Source organism: Typopeltis vanoorti, chromosome 17 (assembly GCF_054136105.1).
Source record: "Typopeltis vanoorti isolate ZY-2024b chromosome 17, IOZ_Tvanoo_1.0, whole genome shotgun sequence".
NCBI lineage: Eukaryota > Metazoa > Arthropoda > Arachnida > Uropygi > Thelyphonidae > Typopeltis > Typopeltis vanoorti.
Window position 1 is genome coordinate 8536005 of NC_143565.1, and position 21757 is coordinate 8557761.

General features: G+C 35.5%; 1 protein-coding gene across 1 annotated transcript in view; it reads right to left on the bottom strand.

Moving 5' to 3' along the window:
- Positions 1–18318: 18318 nt before the first annotated feature.
- Positions 18319–21757, bottom strand: part of LOC150097122 (uncharacterized) — a 267734-nt gene continuing 264295 nt past the window's right edge. The window contains exon 14 of the mRNA XM_090407534.1: positions 18319–19730. Within this exon, the coding sequence (XP_090263660.1) occupies positions 19607–19730 (124 nt within the window). The 3' untranslated portion in view covers positions 18319–19606. The remainder of the gene's footprint in view (positions 19731–21757) is intronic.

Consider the following 21757-nt stretch of genomic DNA (forward strand, 5'->3'; position numbering starts at 1 on the left):
AATCATTTATTTGCTGAGTAACTCTTTTAGCATGACATTAATTAATGTGAATGTTCACGATGTGACTGTCTAAAACAATTTCTCAGTCTGTTTAGAATGCATTTTAGTTTTCAGAAAAAGACATTTTGCAGTATATCTGATTTGAAGATAAGGTTAATAATTCATATTTATAGGCTAAAAATGGATACAAATTAAATTTAGTTAAAACATGATAACAGCATGTTATGATATGCAGTTTTTGCAGGATTTACAATTTTCAGTAGTAGTAGTAGTAGTAAAAGTTTCATTGCAGTTATCAGTATCAGCATTTCCAAACAGTATATCTTCAGTATGAGTTGAACCCTTTTTTCTCCATTCCTTGTAAAATTCATTAGTTCTGCTTCTGATGTTTCTTGGGTAATATTATTGCTAAAGTTTTTAATAAGTTGTTTAATTTTATAAGGGTATTTTCTTAGAGACAATTTTAAATATTTTCAAATTTCTTGGAATCAAATATGAAAATTCTTTGTAATGATTACAGTATTTTAAATACATTTCATTAAAATAACAAAGTACTCTGCCTATTGTTGCAGAGTACTTTGTTACACATTTATACCATTAGTTTCTTTTGGATTACACTCTATGTTATGGAACCAATTTCTGCATGAATCTGTTTTTGAATTCTAGTCTAACTTTAAAATCTCTTTCAAAAAAATGTTGAAATTTCTGATTAACCCTTACCGGCCATTAAAGATCAAATACACATCCTCAAAAGCTTCGTATCCATCATAAATTTCAATGTAATATCAATGGTATTACAATTTTAATACGCACTTCGCATCCATGGTAATGTGGATGTATATATATACGTCCTGGCCGGTAGCATGGTTAATAAGGCTTCATTTGCCTTTGTTAAAATTTTTAAACTGCAAGGTGAAGTTGTTCAAAAATTTCTTGAAATTTTTGATAATTCAGAAATTATCCATTAAAATTGGTTGTTTCAGAGAGAGAGAAGTAAGTTTTAATACTAGAGGGATAGAGCAGGTTCGAGGTTTAGACGTGCAAGAGGAGAGTGTGTTCCAAATACTGAGCACTCTGGATGTCAGTAAAGCAGTGGGACTGGATGGAATTTCATCACAGGTTTTGAGAAAATGTGCTAAAGAACTGACAGCTCTGTTGACCTGGTTTTTCAATGAAAGTCTGGCTACGGGAAAGGTACCCAGGAAATGAAGGTAAGATAGTGCCATTGCAAAAGGGCAGTAGCAGACTGGAAGTGTCTAATAATTATAGGCCAGTTTATGTTTCATCAGCAGTTGTTTAAGATCTTGGAGAAATTAGTGAGGGACCATATACAGTGTTGGGCAGATGAGGGTAATGTTATCTGCAAGAGTCAACATGGATTTGTTAAGGGGTGCTCTTGCTTTAGTAATATGATTGCCTTTTATAATAAAGTGACAAGAGCAGTTGATGAGGGAAAAATCTTATATTGCCATGTTTTTTTTTATTTTGCAAAGGCATTTGACAGGGTGCCACATGGTAAGCTGATACTTAAGTTGCAGCACATGAGTTTAGATGTTGGGTTAGTCAACTGGATTCAGTATTGGCTGTCTGATAGGTATTAAGAGTTGTTTATGGTGGGGCAGTATAAAGGAGGCAGAAGGTTACAAGTGGGGGTCCCACAGGGCTCAGTACTGGGACCTGTATTGTTTAACCTTTATATCAATGACATTGTCAATGGATTGCAGGGTGATATTCAGTTGTTTGCAGATGATGTGAAGCTGAGAAAAGTCATTAGTAATAGTGCAGATGTGGCACCCCTGCAAGAGGATTTGAATAAACTAGACAGATGGGTGAAGTAATGGGGGTGTCGGTTTAATGCAGCAAAATGTGAAGTCTTGAAGTTTGAGATACATAGATGGAAGGCAGCATACTCGATTGGAGGAGCTGCACTGGAGGGAGTAAGGGAGACAAGAGATCTGAGGGTGATGATTGATAGATTGCAGCAATTCAGAGGATTGCTGCAATACTAAGAAGGATGCTGACCTTCAGAAATAAAAGAGTTGTCATTCTGTTTTACAAGATCCTGATCAAACTGCACTTAGACTATTGTTCTCAAATTTGGTCCTCAGGATTTGAAAGGGATAAATTAACTGTAGAAAGGGTACAGAGGCAGATAACAAAGATGGTTTCAGGATCGTACAATGTTAATTATGAGGATCGGCTGAGGTAATGTGGACTGCACAGTTTGGTGGATAGAAGAAGGAGAGGTGATATGATCAAGACTTTTAAACTGTTGAGAGGCAGTTACAGGGTGGACACTCGGGAGTTCTTTCACTTGGTGGAGCAGCGGGAAGGAGCAATGATAAGGGGCCATCCTTGGAAAGTACGAAAGGAAGCTGTGAGCAAGAGTGTGAGGAGTGGTTTCTTTGCATGGAGGTGGTGGAACCATGGAATGTATTGCCTGATAGAGTGGTGAGAGCAAGAACAGTCAATGAGTGGTATGATAGACTTGTGTTTCCTAGGAAGGACCTCCCACGATGAGTCTTTTGACTCCATGGAGGCCTGAATAATAATAATAATAATAATAATAGTAATAATAATCTTTAATCTTGTTTTGGGCATAAGAAATAACTACTTTTTTATTCATTATCTTTACATTCATTTGAGGATGAGGGCAATGATGCCATAGAAACAAAATCCTTGATGTCATCAGCAAAGTCACAAAGCTAGACCACACTTGGACTGTTGTGCTCAGATCAGATGAGAGACACTATCAGGAGTTTGGAACGCTGGCTATAGAGAGAGAGAGGTTCAAGAGATGTGGATTGCAGAGTTTGGTGGGTAGGAGGACGCGAGGTGTTATGATAGAGACGTTTAAGTTAGCGAGAGGATTTTATCAGATTAATCCGGAGGAGATTATAAAAAGTGTAGAAGGTGAGAGAGGAAGAACCAGAGGTCATTCCTGGAAGTTATGTAAGAGTGTGGTGAAGAGGGGTGTCAGGAGTAGATTTTTTACATGGAGAAATGTCAGTGAATGGAATGCATTACCAGAATGTGTTGTTAATGCAAGGAATGTTAAGGACTTTAAGATTCTATATGATAAATATGTTGTCAGTTGAATGAACCTCCCATGATGAGTCTGCCAACTCCATGGAGGATGTAATAATAATAATAATAAATTTAACAGCTCTTTTGGCTTATACGTGGAAATATCAGAACATTGCAAAGTTGATAGAATGGCCTGATTAACATCAGGTGTGCACTACATTCCTATTTATTGTTAATGCTGATGAGACTGACACAGAATTTTGTAGTGCAGATTAAAATTAATGTGTTTTTTTGAATTGCAAGGAACCAACAACATCTGCATTAACATTTCCATTCATTGACAATAATGAGAACAGGAAAGACTGGTTGAACACATAATCACTTCATAATCACAAGAATACTTCAAAACTGAAGTATTCTTGTGATTATAAAGTGGTTTGTGAAAACATATCTGTTAATTTCTTACATTACTGTGGTTTAGCTTGTGACATCATTTTTTTGAACTTCTTCCCTCCACCTTGCACTTTTCTCTTTGATATATTTATGTTGTGTTATCGGTATGTTATTACATAAAAATGCTATATAATGTATAACAGACTGTGATTCTAACATATAAAAATAGTTATTAATGTTTACAGGTAGCCACAAACATCTAATCACTCACAAAGCAAATGAAATGAATAGCTAAATTATTGATATGCAGTTGTATATTAGTGCATAGCGTAAAACTAAATATTGGGGGATATGATATCGCTCTTGTTGTTGTGTGCTGCTACCCAAGCATGGTCAATTACAGTATCGTATGTGTATTTTGCCATATTTACTATGTGCATTTAAGAATTTTTATTTACAGTATTTTCTGAATAAAAATGACATTGGAATGATTTCAAAAAAAGAAAAGAAAAAAAAAGGCAGATATTTAGGCACATTTCCTCAATGTCCCACCTGGAAATTCTTACTAACCTACCTAGCCACTCTGTCCCTGCTGGCAGAGCAGTGTGATATCTCTAGCCAGTGTAGATAGAGTAAAGTCACATAAGAATATGGCAAAACTGCTGCCATCTTGTACTTCTAATCCTATCTAGTATATTAGATGATTTAAGGAAACACATATCCTAGACATTACATTATATGTTGTGTCATGGGCACACAACAACAACACTTCTGTGTGTGTGGTGGGGGGAGGCTGATATATACACACACACACACACACACATGTAAAACATGTACAGAAAATACTATTAATATTCTATATTCTATTTTTCTATATATGTATTAATCATCATAAATATACAATATTATAACTAATGTTATTTTACATTAATATAAAATTTAAAGAAAAAAAAATTGTTTCCTGACATTTTACTAAGATGGATAACTTTTTTTACCAATACTGATAACACTGTGGATTATTTTGCTGCATAGTTTCGCAAATTATTATCTCAGGTAACAAGTTTTGCACAATGTCATCAGTAAGAGAGGAGAGTATATTTCTCAGTTTATTCTTAAGAATACTTATGTATGGATATCCTGACAAAAATGAATATTGACTTTCTTGCTTAAAAGGAGATATTTTTATCTGTTGCTTTTTTAAGATGTAAATATAAGGTCTCTCTTCTAAAAACTGTATTTAACAGTCACAGGTTGCATATCTCTGGTTTAAATTATTATGGTGTATCCTGAAATCTCTTTGTTATGAATAAGTATTGTACAATATTTTAAAATGTACAAACATTGAAAAGATGGAAATAAAATATAGATAGGGTTAATTTTTTATGGTTTTGAGATTTGTGCATATTTTCACAAAATAGGAGGTAAAAACTAGTGTTTAATAGATATGTCAGAGTTCATTTAGGGAGAAGGCTGAAGAACTGTTAACAACATTTAAATTCTAAATACAAGAACAAGTCGTACAGTATGAGAAAACTATTACAGTTCAGAGACATTGGAATAGATGTATAATTAATTAATTTTTTAAAAAATTATAAACAATTAACAGCAATCACTTCCCAAAACATAGAGATGGGGCATACAGTCTGTCCAATTAAAATTAGAACAGTGATGTAGGACTTCACATGATTCATGATTGTAGGATCTTGGCAGCATTCCAGTAAACTCTTAAGTCTAGTGTTGATGACATGAGAAGCAAGGCTTGAACCTTCAACATTCAGATTCCAAAAATCTTATATAATTTTGATGTTCTTCTTTTCTAATAGTAATAGAATGGCCAGTCTGTCCAAAAAAAGCAAAGATGACAAGAACAGGGTATTTGATAATCAACAGGCAAAGACGGAGATGATAATGTATTGTTGAATGACAGTAAGAAAGATGATAATTTCTGGGCTGGTTTGAAGGTGGTATACAAATTATATCTGCAAAGGATTCTTGCTATTTCTTCAAGGTAAGGTATGCTGATCCTTTTAACATCAGATTGGAAGAGGGATGATAATTATCAGACATTTTCTGTGTCAAAGTCTCACTGTAGCGTAAGAGACTCAGAAGAATAAACTATATATGCTCAGTGCACAAGGCTTTTGATAATACCTATTTTTTGCGAAGGATGATGTGAAGGTGCATGGATATTTAGTTAAATAATCAGTTCTCTTATATCAGTTCTCTTGCATGTGTGATGATGTTATTTAAAACATTATACTAGGGCTTAAAAACATTTCTGATCTATCTAAGATCAGTTAACTAGAATTGGTAGAAATATTTTTACCTCCTGCAAAACAAGAGATGCCTTTGAATATGATCATTCTGTAGGTCTAATGGATTTTAGATTCCATCTTATCCTTCAAAAATTCAATTTTGAAAAATTAGCCATTACTTGACTACTTCCTAGAGCATGTGAATATGTTTAGCATGTGCACAGTATCCTGTAGAACTCAAACATCAAACTATAGGCCTATCTATAGGTGATTACTTGAGTGGTTGCCAGCAGTGCAAGGACCCCTGTGAAAAAAGGGCATATGTGGAACTATAAGGGGGGTGATTATGAAGAGCTCAGGAGACAGCTTGCAGGTGTAGCATGGAATGAGGAGTTAGCTGGAAAAGAGATCAATGCAGCTTGGGGGATTTTCAAAAAATATTTAGTGGATGCAATGTCTAAATGTATACCACGGGTGAGAAGGTTAAATAAGTTAGGTGTGAGATGGATGAATAAAGAGATTAAGCATGCAATACAGAGAAAAAGGGCATTGTGGAGGCAGCATAAGAGAAGTGGAAGTAACCAATTTCATGAGTTCTACAAAGACCAGGCAAGGAGAGTGACTTGGTTGGTGAGAGTAGCTAAAGAGAGGTATGAACAGCAGTTAGCTAATGAAGCTAAAAAGAATCCTAGGGAGTTCTTTCGATATGTAGCCAGCAAAAGAAAGAATGATTATGGAAGGATGACATTGAGTGGAGGAAATGGTATAAAGACAGCTGTTGCAGAATGTGTGGTGGAGATACTTAATGAGCAGTTCATAAAGATCTTTCAATCTTGTGAATGTGACTTCATGGAGAGATTAAGAGCAGTTGATGATGGGGAGGAGAGACTGACTGTAAGTGAGGAAGAGGTGTTTGGGGAGTTGAGTAAACTAGATGTAAATAAGGCTGTGGGACTTGATAATATATCACCGCGTATTCTGAAGGAATGTGCCAGAGAGTTGACACCTGCCTTGACATATTTTTTTAATACGAGTCTTGCACTTGGTCAAGTCCCTAAAGAGTGGAAGGAGGGCAAGATTGTACCACTTCATAAAGGAGGTGATCGAACTCAAGCATCAAACTATAGGCCTATCTGTGTGTCAGGTGTTGTGGTTAAGTTGTTGGAGAAGCTTGTGAGAACTAGGATCCAGAGTTGGGTTGACAACAATGGTATAATCTTTGATGGACAGCATGGATTTGCTAAAAGGGAGGTCGTGTTTTAGTAATCTACTTACTTATTACAATAAAGTGACTGCTTCCTTGGACAGAGGAGAAGGATACACAGTAATATATTTGGATTTTGCAAAAGCTTTTGATAGAGTACCTCATGATAAGTTGACAGTCAAACTAGAGCAGATGGGGTTGGATATTAGATTAGTGCATTGGATTGGAGACTGGCTATCTGATAGGTATCAACAAGTTGTGTATGGGGGTGCAATATCCAGGAAAAGGAAAGTCACTAGTGGAGTGCCTCAGGGATCTGTTTTAGGGCCATTACTATTTAACTTGTATATTAATGATATTGGTGAAGATTTGGATGGAGATATTCAGTTGTTTGCAGATGATGCAAAGTTGGGACGAACCATAAAGAGTAGTGAAGATGTTGTGGCCTTGCAAGAAGACTTGAATAAATTCAGTGATTGGGCAAGCAAATGGGGATGTGAGTTCAATGTTGCAAAATGTAAGGTTTTAAAATTTGGAAAACAAAGATGGGATGCAGAATTTATGCTTGGTGAGAATATATTGTTGGAAGTAGAGGAAATAAGAGATCTGGGAGTGATAGTGGATAAGGATCTAAAATTTAGGGGACACATCGCCAAAATTGTGAAGACAACACAAAGACTTCTGGGAATGATGAGGAGGACACTGACGTGTAGAAGTAGGGAGATTCTTGTTCCATTGTATAAGGCTTTGATTAGGCCACACATGGACTATTGTGCCCAGATTTGGTCACCTGGTTTTCAGAAGGATGAAGAGATGTTGGAAAGGGTCCAAAGGCGACTGACTAAGGTAGTTTCTGACCTCTGGAATGTCGAGTATGAGGAAAGATTGAAAAGATGTAATTTGCAGAGTCTAGTGGAGAGAAGGAAGAGGGGAGATATGATAGAGACCTACAAGTTGGTGAGGGGTTGTTATAGGATCAATGGTGGAGAAGCTCTACAGAGAATAGTGGGAGATCAGGGGAGAACCAGAGGTCATGCCTGGAAACTGTATAAAGAGGGTGTGAGTAGGGGAGTGAGAGGCAGGTTTTTTTCGTGCAGAGTTGTGAATGATTGGAATGCCTTGCCTGAGAGTGTGGTGTCTGCAAGGAGTTTGAATGTGTTTAAGACCCGGTATGATGAGATGTGTGTGAGATAAAAGGACCTCCTAGATGAGTCTTTGACTCCATGAGGTCTTGTTTAATAATAATAATAATCTGTGTGTCAGGTGTTGTGGTTAAGTTGTTGGAGAAGCTTATGAGAACTAGGATCCAGAGTTGGGTTGACAACAATGGTATTATCTTTGATGGACAGCGCAGATTTGCTAAAGGGAGGTCATGTTTTAGTAATCTACTTATTACAATAAGGTGACAGCTTCCTTGGACAGAGAAGGATACACAGTAATATACTTAGATTTTGCAAAGGCTTTTGATAGATTACCGCACGATAAGTTGATAGTCAAACAGGGGTTGGATATTAGATTGGTGCATTGGATTGGAGACTAGCTATCTGATAGGTATCAACAGGTTGTATATGGGGGGGGGGGATATCCAAGAAAAGGAAAGTCACTAGTGGTGCACCTCAGGTCTGTTTTATAGCCATTACTGTTTAACTTGTGTATTAATAATATTAACAAAGATTTGGATGGTGATATTCGGTTTTTTGCAGATGATGCAAAGTTGGGATGAACCATGAAGAGTAGAGAAGATGATGTGGCCTTACAAGAAGACTTGAATAAATTGAGTGATTGGGCACAGGAATGGGGATGTGAGTTCAATGTTGCAAAATATAAGGTTTTAAAATTTGGGAAACAAAGATGGGATGTAGAATTTATGCTTAGTGGGGATATATTGTCGGAGGTGGAGGAAATAAGAGATCTTAGGGTGATAGTGGATAAAGATCTGAAATTTAGGGAACTTGTGAAGACAACACAAAGACTTCTGGGAATGATGCAGAGGACACTAACTTGTAGAAGTAGAGAGATTCTTGTTCCATTGTATAAGGCTTTGATTAGGCCACATATATGGACTACTGTGCCCACATTTGGTCACCAGGTTTTCAAAAGGATGAAGAGATGTTGGAAAGGGTCCAGAGGCGACTGACTAAGGTAGTTTCTGACCTCTGGAATCGCAAATATGAGGAAAGATTGAGAAAATGCAATTTATAGAAAATGAATGATCTACTAAATGATACCAACACATACAGGCAATTAAATATTGATCCAACCTGGACAATTCATAATATGGATTTAATAAGAATTAAATCCATATTATGAATTTAATATGGATTTAATTTAATAAGAAATCTTTGTAACTGGTCCAAAGAGGTCAAAGAACAAATTACTTCAAAACATCCAATTATTTCATGTATTTATGGTGCTCCAAAAATCCATAAAGTAGACTTTCCACTTAAATCCATGGCTGATGCAAGATATTTGCCAACATATTATCCATGTATCTATCCAACCTACTAGCACCACATTCAGTAGGTTGGATAGATGTCATCTTATATAAAAAATTAAAGATTTCATAAACAAAATAATAAACATTTAACTTAATCCCACAGACATCCTAGCTTTGGATGTAAAAAGCTTATTCACCAATGTTCCAGGAGAAGAAACAATCTCAATTTAGAAGATATTTTCCTATCTGATACCATTGCACTTTTTGAACATTGCCTAGAGAACACTTTTTCAAATTCCAAGACTGCTATTTTGAACAATCTGAAGGCTTAATAATGGGTGCGGCAATTTCTTCACACCTAGTGAACCTATGCTTGGAAAAGTTTGAACAATCAACTATCAAAAACTATCCTTCCAAATCAAGATTATGGGTGAGATACACGGGCAATGTTTTCTTCATTTGGCCAAACTCAGAAGAATATGTTCAAAATTTTACTGACTTCCTTAATGGTTTAAATCATAAAATCCAATTTATATCAGAGGCAGAAAGAGATAGATCCATGTCTTTCTTAGATAGTACTATGGTCTTCATCTCAGTTGAAGACCATAGTACTTTTACTTTTGAAATACATTGTAGTAATAATGTATTCAATAAACTATCACAGGCTCGAAGACAACAACCAGATGGCTACAAAGGTGCAGTTTCTTTACCTTATATCAAGAATGTCACAGACAAAATAGCAAAAGTCCTACAAGAACACAAGTTAAAAGTTGCCTTCAAGACCTCTAAAAAAAAATCTCCATGATGTTAAGATCACCAAAATGGCCACATCAACCTATGAACAGACAGGAGGTTTTAAAATTTAAACCAATTAAGGTGTTTGTTATGTTGGACAGACAGGACATTCTGATGACTCTTTTAACTCCATGGAGGTCTTGTGTTAATAATAATAATACAGTTGTTATTGGAATATGGCATTTGTTTTCTGCCAAAATACCTGGTGTCCTGCATTTGCTGTGTGAAAGGCTAATCTCAGTCTGTGCTTTCAGTGTCCTTTAAATGTTCAGACATGCAGATCTTTCCAAACTGTCCTCTCTGGCCTACACAGTAAATGCCACAAGAGCAATAAATTTTATCTACCCCAAGTTTCTTTATGGAAGGATGTGGAGATTTTGGTGAATGTAAGAACCTAGCAGTCTTATTCATTTGGATAGAAGTCACTTTAACATTGTACTTACAAAGCTGTACCTCTGACAGTAATATTCTTGATGTAAGGTAATGTGACTGCATTTTTAAAATCTTATTAGAAGGAACTGTTGGAGGCAGTGAGTATGCTTAAAGTAATAAAGTTCGTAATTTCTTGTTTCTGATGTTGTAAACTATGTTCTGTAATATTTTTATCATGCTTATCGTTTGAAATAGATGGTGGTGTGAAGGCAGCATATAAGAATCTTCCAGTTGTGGTTGGTTTTCTGTATACTGAAAAGATGATGTTAGTCCAATGGCTTATGAAACATCTTGCATTGTATTGTTTAGCTTAATAAAATCCAATTCACATTAGAAACATGTACTCCATACCAGAAGTTAAATAAACATTTGCTTAAACCTCAGAAATATTAGACATCCTCAGTTACATCTTATCATCAACACTTAATTATAGTATTTTTTCTGCAATAAACACTGGGGAGTTGTTTTCTTTAAAATGGGTAAATTTATGAATTTGTAGCATTGTAGACCAGTGTTTATCAACCTGTGGTCTGCGGCAATGGGACAGGTGGTCTGCAGGCAGATAAAATTAATTAAATAAATATATATTTTTTTAATTATCTAAACAAATTAAAATTGAATAAGTAAGTAAAAATTATTGAAATCAAATGGAGACTTAAAAAAAACAACAAATATCGTCAGAATGTTCAAAGGTGGAAGCAATAAAACTATATTATTATTATTATTATTATTCAGGCCTCCAAGGAGTCAAAAGACTCATCGAGGGAGGTCCTTCCTAAGACATAAAGTCTGTCAAGACTCATCGAGGGGAGGTCCCCCCCCCCTGAGAAACACAAAGTCTATCATACCACTCTTTAAACTCACTGACCATTCTCGCTCCCACCACTCCATCAGGCAATGCATTCCACGGCTCAACCACCCTCCACACAAAGAAACCACTCCTTACCCTCTTGCTCACAGTTTCCTTTCGTAACTTCCAGGGATGGCCTCTTGTCATCACTCCTTCCTGCTGTTCAACCAAGCGAAAGAACTCCCCAGTGTCAACCCTGTAACCACCTCTCAACAGTTTAAAAGTCTCAATCATATCACCTCTCCTTCTTCTATCCACCAAACTCTGCAGTCCACATTCTCTCAGCCGATCCTCATAACTATCCTTGTACAGTCCTGAAACCATCTTTGTCATCCGTCTTTGTATCCTTTCCACAGTTAATTTATCCCCTTCAAATCCTGGGGACCAAATCTGAGAACAATAGTCCAAGTGTGGTCTGATCAGAGACTTATACAATGGAATGATAACCCTCTTATCTCTGCAGGTCAGTGTCCTTCTCATAATAGCAGCAATCCTCTGTGTTACCTTCACCACCTTTGCAACATGTCCCCTAAACTTCAGGTTTCTATCAATCATCAACCCCAGATCTCTTGTCTCCCCTACTTCCTCCAGTATAACTCCTCCCATAGAGTATGCAGCATCCCATCGATGTTTCCCAAACCTCAAGACCTTACATTTTGCTGCATTAAACTGACAACCCCATTCATTTTCCCATCTGTCTAGCTTATTTAAATCCTCTTGCAGGGCTACCACATCTGCACTATTACTAATAATCCTTCCCAGCTTCACATCATCCGCAAACAACTGAATATCCCCCTGCAATCCACTGGCTATGTCATTGATATAAAGGTTAAACAATATAGGTCCTAGTACCGAGCCCTGTGGGACCCCACTTGTAACCCTCTGCCTCCTGGAAACTGCTCCACCATACACAACTCTCTGATACCTATCAGACAGCCAATCCTGAATCCAGTTGACCAATCTGACATCCAGACCCATGTGCTGCAACTTAAATATCAGCTTATTGTGGCACCCTGTCAAATGCCTTCGCCAAGTCTAAGAAAATTGCAGTATATGCCTTTCCCTCATCTAATGTTCTTGTAACTTTATTATAAAAGGCTAGCATATTGCTAAAACAAGAGCGTCCTTTCACAAATCCATGTTGATTCTCACAGATAACATTACCCTCATCTGCCCAATGCTGTATACGGTCCCTCCCTCACTACTTTCTCCAAGATCTTAACAACTACTGATGACACACAGACTGGCCTATAATTAGACTGTTATTCACTTCACCCGTTTTATTATTCATCATTCTGCCACCAAATTTGTAGTGACAGAATAACAATAATAAAAGAGGGCTGAAGTTAACAATAATATAGTTTTATTGCTTCCGCCTTCCCATGCTTTTTGTCAGATTTGAAGAGAACATGTGTTATCCACATTGTCCACATTGCAACCAGTGGCTTGTTGTTTATTGATTTTTATTATTGAAGGTTTCCCTCCTTCAACCAAGGCTCAGTATATCTTGAGAAGTGCTAAGTGATACTTGGACAAAGTGTGTCCTGAGTTAACCCCAGTATTATATATTTATTTATTTTTTGGAAACGTTTTTTAATAATGGAAAAGTGGCTTAGAACTAGGACTTTGAAAAGAAAGGCAAATGAAACAGGTGGTGCTAACCCTAATTGTGATACAAATGTTGTAACGGTGAGAAAATCTGATACTATTAAAGATGAAACAAGCAGTTCAAAGAAAAAGCACAGTAATAAATATAACAGTTGATATTTAGAATTCAGGTTTACTTGGTGTGGAGATGAAAGTGAACAGAAACCTCAATGTGTTTTGTGTTATGAAGTGTTGTCAAACAAGTGCATGAAACCTGCAAAACTCCGACGACATTTAGAAACTAAACATTGTGATGTGAAAAATAAGCCAATCGAATTTTTTCAGCTATGCTTAGGGACATTAAATCACGGGAAAGATATAGTTTCGGCCATGGGTTCCATTAATAGCAAGGCACTGGAAGCATCCTATCTCTTAAGTTTGCGCATAGCGAAAACAGAGAAACCTCATTCTATCGTGGAAAATTTGCTACTTCCAGCTATAAAGGATGTGGTAAAAACGATGTCTGGCAACAAGTTACTAAAAGATGTTGATTTGATTCCTCTTTCAAATGACACTGCCGGTTGCAGAATTAATGATATGGCAGGTGATGTAGAATCTCAGTTAATCGAAAGAGTTAAGAAGAGCCCTTATTATGCGTTACAAATAGAACGATACTACTGATGTTAAGTGATACACAGTTAATATGCTATGTAAGATATGCGCATGATAACAACATTCATGATGATATTCTATTTTGTAGAACTTTGCCATCCCGAACAACTGAAAAGAAATATTTCACACTCTCGACAATTACATAATACACAAAGGGATCCACTGGAAAAAACGTATAGGCTTCTGTTCGGATGTAGCTTGCGCCCTTACAGGAAGGCATAATGGGGTTGTTTCTATGGTCAAGGAAGTAGCACAGGATGTGAATTGGATACATTGTTTCATACACAGGGAAGTGTTAGTCTCCAAAGGAATGCCATCAGAATTTAAAACTGTGCTATATAACGCTGTAAAGCTAGTTAATTTTATTAAAGCTCGACCGTTAAATAACAGGTTTTTTCAGTACTCTGCAATGAAATGGGCAGTGAATATATACAACTTTTGCTTCATTCTGAAATTCGCTGGCTTTCCAGGGCAAAGTACTAACAAGGTTATTTCAATTAAGGCACGAAGTTTTATTATTTGTAAATGAACGTAATTCTGATTTTGCATCACTCCTAGTTGACGAAGCATGGCTATCAACACTATCCTATCTTTCAGACATTTTTTGGAAATTAGATTCTCCCTTCAGGGAAATTGTTTAACTGTTCTTGATGCCTACAATAAAATAAAGACATTCGAGAAAAAACTGGTTTTATGGATTAATTATGTAAAAGACAGACAATTTGCACCTTTTCCAACATTGGAATCCTTTTTAGAGTAAAAAGATATTTTTGTTGATTCTGAGTTTCTGGAAAGGGTTTGTGACCACCTCATAAATCTGAAAAGGAATTTTGAAACATATTTTCCGAATAACTTTTATAAGAAATTTCTGTGGGTTCGCGATCCAATTTCAGGCTTGCAGTCACGAGAATGACCTTTCGTTATCAAAAAAAAAGAACTGTTAATTGAGCTTTCAAGTGACAGTGGGCTTAAAATGCAATTCGTGATCTTGGTTTGGCTCAATTTTGGATCTCGTTTTCGGTGAGAAGTGAATTTCCCGAATTATCTGACGAAGCATTGAAAATCATCATGCAGTTCTCTACAAGTTATCTTTGTGAGAAAGGATTATTATTGCTCCTTCAAATAAAAACAAAATACAGAAATCGTCTTCATGTGTGTGCTGATCTTCGACTGAATTTGACCAATATTGAGCCAAATATTCAGCAACTCTGCAAGGGCTGAGAAGCTCAACCATCTCATTAAAAGTAAGTAGTAACATAATTAGATCATATTATTTATTTGTTTAATAAAAATTAAAACTTTGTTCAATGATGATACACTTTTAATCGGTTACTTCCAATTTAATTAATTATGTTTCCATATGTATTCAAAACATGCTTTTAGATTTATGTTATAAATGGCACAGTTTTTCAGAAATGTTGGTAATTCCTACTTAGGTTTTAAAAAAAATTTCAAAAAGTCAAAATGACGTACAGGGAAATGAATTAAAAACAATATATTTATTTTTGAAGTAAAACTTTAATTTCAACATTCTAAAATGTTATTTTTCTTAGTTTTCTGTTCACAAAATTGTCGAAGTCAATTTCTTCACTCAGTTGCTGTTTTATAGACAGTATGGCAAGATTTCTTAAACACCAAAAAAGTGCTGCCTGGGAAGGATCGCTTTGCCCCTCCAACTACTCTGTAAGTTAGTGGTCCGTAGAATTGTTTTAGGCATTTTACTGGTCCTTGGGCTTAGATAGGTTGAGAAACGCTGTTGTAGACTATTATAATAAACGAAGCACTACAATTCTTTCTACATGACATCTAGAGCATTAGTTCCCATGAACGGCTCAACACGTACCCCTGGGGGTACGTGCTGAGCTGTTCAGGGGTACACGAAAAATAATCAGTAATGGCGGAAAGATATTAAAATAGGCATATTTTACATTAAGATAGGCAATGAACAAAAGTGTCAGTATTTAAAAACAGCTATTTTAAAAACAAGGGATACAATGTATAGAAATGGGTTTAAAAGGGGTGCACAAGTGGAAAAAGTTGGGAACCACTGATTTAGAGTATCAGAGTAAGCTATTAATTAATGCCAGCCTAGTTGGGCAAGTGGTTAGCATATCTGCTCTCCAGCCAAAAGGCTGTCGGTTCGAATCCTGCCATGTGCATGGATGTTTGGGATTGTCTGTGAAAATACTAGTGGTGGTGTTGGGTAGTAGATGGCATTGGTGTAGATGATGTGGTGGAGACAGAGTGGTAGAGTAAGTAATCTCGCTCAATGAGTTATAGACTCCTTGGAGGTGCCACATAATAATAATAATAAGAAATGATGTCTTACTTTGTTGCAAAATTTTAATGAAATGATTTTTGAGAATTTTGGAGAATTCTGTCATTTTGGCACCATTATGGTCTGCCTGCATTCTTTTACAGTAAATGTCAACATATGGGATGAGCAGACCAAAAATTTTAAGAAAACTGATAGGATATTAAGCATTATCTTTATTTTATTTTATTAATTATCTAAACATGCCTAAAAAATTATTTTAGCAAATCATATTTTTTTTTTATTTTGAATATGGCTTGATTTTGTGTTATGTGAAATTTATTATTTTTAAGAGAAGAAAAAACTTCATTTTGAAGTTAAAATCATTATGAAATAAAGCAATTAGGCAAATTCTAATAATGTAAGCCTATAGCTGAATTAGAGAGAGACTAAATGAAGTTTTTAGTCTCTTAATTAAAAGTGAGCATAAAAGTTTTTTAATGCCCACTTTTCTTTTTTTATGAACATCTTTCAGCCAGAAAGGAATACAATTCTAAAATAAAATGTACAATAATTCCACATTTAAACTAAGCTAATATTCTTTTCAGCAAAAATACCTTCTATAATTCTGCCCTCGTGTAATTCTTATAGTTACATTAATTACTATTAGGTAGTGGAGTAGTGTCCTTGCGATGAGTCCTTGGAGTTGTCATATAATGATAATAATAATTCAACTATATTTAAAATTATCAATGATAATAATATTTGAATATTATAATGATGATAATACCTTTAATGCTCCCTATTAAAATGTAGAGTATTAATGATAATACTGAGAATTTTATCTTCTACTCACATGCATTTCACATTGACCCAATATTAAGGTTTCGTGCTAAAGTCACATCTTATCTGGACAGGAAATTCATTCACAAATTCAGCATGTTCACACTTGTAGTTGTGTACTAAAATCTCTTAGAAATTTAGCATAAATATAGTAACACATAATTTTATATCATTTTGCATAATTTATATTTTAAAAATAATCCAATTTAAGTCACATTGGGAATATCAAGACTACCATGCTGCTTATTTGAAAGGCCAAGTTGAAAAGCACCATTTAAAAAAAAAAAAAAAAAAAAAAAAAAAAGATTTCCAGATTATCTAATCTTTAGCCCACTCACAATACTAACATGTTATAGGCTGATAATCTTTTGTTTGGTTGGACTGTTATTAAAAAACCCTAATACAACACAGTGTTGTGGTGCACCTACAAATTATAAACAAAGATTAAGCAAGGAGCCAGACAGTCACATTACCTAAAGAATTATTGCGACCTCTCAATTTTCCAACCTTCAAATAACTCACCCTAGAATAAATTAGTATGTCAACTGACTTCTAGTATAGCAGAATGTAATTGTACTTTCACTTATCCAGCCCTTTAATTATCTGACCAGTAAATTGCTCTTCCTCTGTGGTTGGATAATTAAGGGATTACTGTATTGTTAAAATGCCTATACTGATTTATTTAAATTAAGGGGATATTAAATCCCACATTGTTTTAAAACTGAATAGGAAACTCAGAGATTGGAATCAGAGAGTTTCATGCCGAATATAGTAAACTATAAAAGTATCGGCGATTACTAGTGTGAGCTAATGCAAGTAGTCCTAGTACGTAGTACAATCTCGGGCAACTCGCAGCAAAGGTGGTAAAGTTCTGATCGCTATTCTTGGTATTTTCCATAATGTAAAAACACATTTCCTAGGAAATGTATGCTGTTATTACATTATGGTGGGAGGTCACTACCCAGACCGGTTTTTTCAGCCTTTTTTGAGGCTTCATCAGTGAGTAGCTAGACCAAATAGATACCAAAGGGTATAGCGAAAAGAACTTATATATACTCTGCTATATGAGTTGTCAAAAAGGTGCAACTATTAAGTTACTTAAATATAAAGAACCAATAGGCTTCATTTCGCCGAAATGAAGCCTATTGGCTCTTTATATTTAAATGCCTATACTAAATTTTTTTTCCTCCCATAGTATTGAAGTGCATATATTAGAATGACAGATAAACACAAATGATTTAACATCAGAGTGGCACCGAATTCAAATTTAGGGAGCATTATGCTGTCATATCAATCTCAACTCAAAGAATACTGATTTTTGAGATGAGATGCTGTCATTTCGATCTCATCTCAAAATATCGGCATTCTTTGAGCTGCATGCTTGTCACCAAACTTGGAAATCTTTGGGTTTTAATGAAGGATGTTTAATATAATTTTATATGAAGAATTTATCATATGTTACAGGATACATATTCTATAGTTGAGAAAGATATATTATTGTGGATTCCCATATAAGGTTGGGTGTAAAAAAAAAAAAAAAAAAAAAAAAAAAAAAAAAAAAAACCTAAAGCACAGAGAAAGCATTTTATTACATTGGGATTCTTTCTACAATATACAGACATAAAACCAGTCATCCAGTGACCAGAAACAGTGCTTTTTATCTTTACAACAACAGCAGTCTGCAGAGAATGCTGTAATAAATTTGCAACTTTCACAGTCCGATAGTCCACCATTCTCTCAGTTTTGGCACACTATTACCTATTGATGTTGCATAGGGAAGAAGTGGGAGGATTGAAACAAAAGCTGAGAACTCCAACTCTTTGGAGGACACATCAGCTAAATCACACTAATCATATGACAGACAACCAGATACTTCATGTGGCTGCTTTTATTCCTATGCAGCTGAAATTCTGGTGGTGTGATTCACATCTAACAGGTGGTTTATAAGGGAGAAGATACAAGATTAGAGTCACACTAAATCTTAACATTTACATACAAAATTTTATTTCCATAAAACCTAATACTGGAGGTATCCATGCTTCCTCATGCATTTTCATAAATTGAAAACCATATTTTACAATGCATAAAGTAATCCAAACTTTATCAAAATAACTTTTACAATAGCTTTTTTTTTTTTTTTTTAATGAATCTTTATACATACTGGAATCAGTACCAAAAGAATCAAAAACCAGAAATATCTTCCCCTCTTGGTCAAGTTTTCTGGTTTTCAACACAGTTGGTTAACAATAAAAATGATACCAGCAGTGCTTCTGTAAAAGTAGTTTGTGCATATGTGAAATACATCTTTACAAAGAGTGTGGAAGCCATGAACAGATTGTCAGCAGCTGTACATGAGACTGAATATTTGTGCCCAACTGAATATTCAATATTGTGCCTGCAGTTGACTTATTGAATACAAAACAGCACTGGCCAGCAGCAGAATAATAAAGAAGTCAAAGATTTTTACATGCAAAATGGCCCAGGTATATAATGAACATGCACCAGGCATGTAGTGGTCTGTGTCAGTTGGGGGGAGGGGGAAGTCCGTTGTGCCATACTGAGCAGGATGCTCTTTTGATAGGTCTTAAAGTTGTTTTTTTAATCTTTTTTTTTGGAAATGTTATCCTACAATAAGTCCATTTCTTTTTCCAGCATGGTATTTGCCATGCTACATTCCATAAAAGGTAGAGAAGCATGTATTTTCAATCTTGTAAATCATGTTTTACAAGATAGTTTCCAGATATTTTTGTCATCAGAAAAGTGTTTTTGATATATTTTCTCCTATATGCTGTAAATTCTCTTTCCTTTTTTTTAATAAACTACTAGCATGTCATAACTTGACTTGGCTTAATTCTAACTACTGAGCATTTTGTTTGATTGTTTGTTCATCCTCTAACATGGCATCAAGTTGATCTGAAAGATTAGCCAACATATTCTCAATGTCATCGATTACGTCACCTGGTGACATGGCCTCTGGGCTCCTAAAACAAGAAAAAAAAAAAAAACTAATCAGAATAATACGCAAGGCTTGAAATTTGCAAGGCTTCATAATTGAAATATGCAAAACTTTAATAATTGAAATTTGATAAATTTATTTGTATGTAGTTCATAAAAATCTCTTCATTGAAATACTTTGGACAATTTTATATAATATAAACTATAAGATTAATAACAATATATTGTTTATAAAGTTCGCGCGGTTAGCCTAGTGGCTGTGCACTTCACAACCATATGCCTGGGGGAGGGAGTGTCCTAGATTCGATTCCCGTCACCGACGTGAGGAGCTTGAGGATCTTCCTCAGCCATAGCCAAGTTAGTGGTCTTGGGCGTGGACAGCAGGGTTTTCCCCCAGTTTATCTGGGGTTTTTCATCCCGCAAGCAGGCAAACCGGCCCCGTGAACACACATGGATCTACAGCCATAAATACTTAATCCCCCATGAGGGGGCTCAACATCGCCCCAATAGGGATGGGGGGGGGAAAGGGAAGAAACTCCATACGAATAAATAAATTGTTTATAAACTGTCCTTTCAATGTACATCCTTCAGTTCTTTCCCCATAAATATTAAATGCATATACTCCACACCACATTTTATCCTTAAACTGATGCAGATGAAATGAGGTAGTCTGTGGTGACAGAAGAAACACAAGAAATGCACTTGCTACCTTTTCAATTTAGTTGTAAGAATAGTTGTCTTTCAAAGTGAATAAAACCAGATATCATGAGATGTGGATTATAGTAATAAGAGAAGGTGTCACTGTGTTTCAGTGACATGAATGTATCAGGTCATCCCAAAAGTAATGTTGTTTTTTATACTGTACTTGTTCAAACATGTCTCAGGTTGTCTTAACATGAATTTTTAAAATTATAAGTACTGCTAAACTGAGGTGGCCTCATTCTAAGGCAGCGCCTCCCAAACTGTGGGCCGTGGGCCCCTTGGAGGCTGCCAGTTTTGTTGAGGGGCCGTGAAATAATGAAAACAAATTTGAAATGTTTTAAGACTAAGTGTGCCATGTCAAATGTGTATGTAAGATACTAAAAATGTAATATTTGCAATTGATTTTTGCAATATTCGCTGTGTATGTTTTGTATTGAATATAAATACAAAAAATATTATAATAATATATGTCTGTATTACTAATTTTTTTTAGATGGGGGGCATGAAATATTTGAATTTTTCCAAAGGGGCCTTTGCATCCATAAGTTTGAGAAGCACTGTTCTAAGGAATTCCACCTTGCAAGAACATCATACATAAATTATTGTTTAAATAACCCATTATTACTATGGAGGTCACTGAAGAGCACATTAAGCACATCATGGTTTATGAATTCAAAAAAGGCAACAATACTGCTAACACTGTAAAAAATGTGCAAAAGCACCAGCGATGGTCCCAAAAATTTTGATAGCAAAAGAGAGAGAGACAGGGCACCCTTGCTCTGGGTGCCCTGTCTCTCTCGATAATGATATGCTGGAAGCCGCTATTACAAGAAATGCTAATGTAACTGTTGTAGATTTAGCACAAAACTTTTGAAGATTTAGCAGACGATCTTGATTCATCATCATTGACTGTCCAACACCATTTGCAAGAACTTGGAATAGTGTCTAAGCTCAGCAAGTGGGTTCCTCATGAACTGATGAACAACAATTGAATAGAGTGCGTCAACATTGGCACTGCTCTTCATTCTTGAGAGGTTCAATCCCTATTTTTAGTCATGTAGTCACCGGTGACTACATGACTCAAAAACAAGCACTCTCAACTTGCATAATGCTTATTTGCATAAAAAGTAAAAATCACAAATGACGTTCTGAATATTTCTACGTTAATGTTTCTCGTGTTTCACTACAGTGGCTAAGTGGCATCTTCAGAATGAATAAATTTAAAGATGATAAGAGAAATACAAATTTCTCTTATCGTCTTAAGAAAAAGAAATTTTCATAAAAAAACAGAGATAAAAATATTACAGTATTAACAATTAAGCACAAAGAGCCAGTGAAGTGTGACATGTGT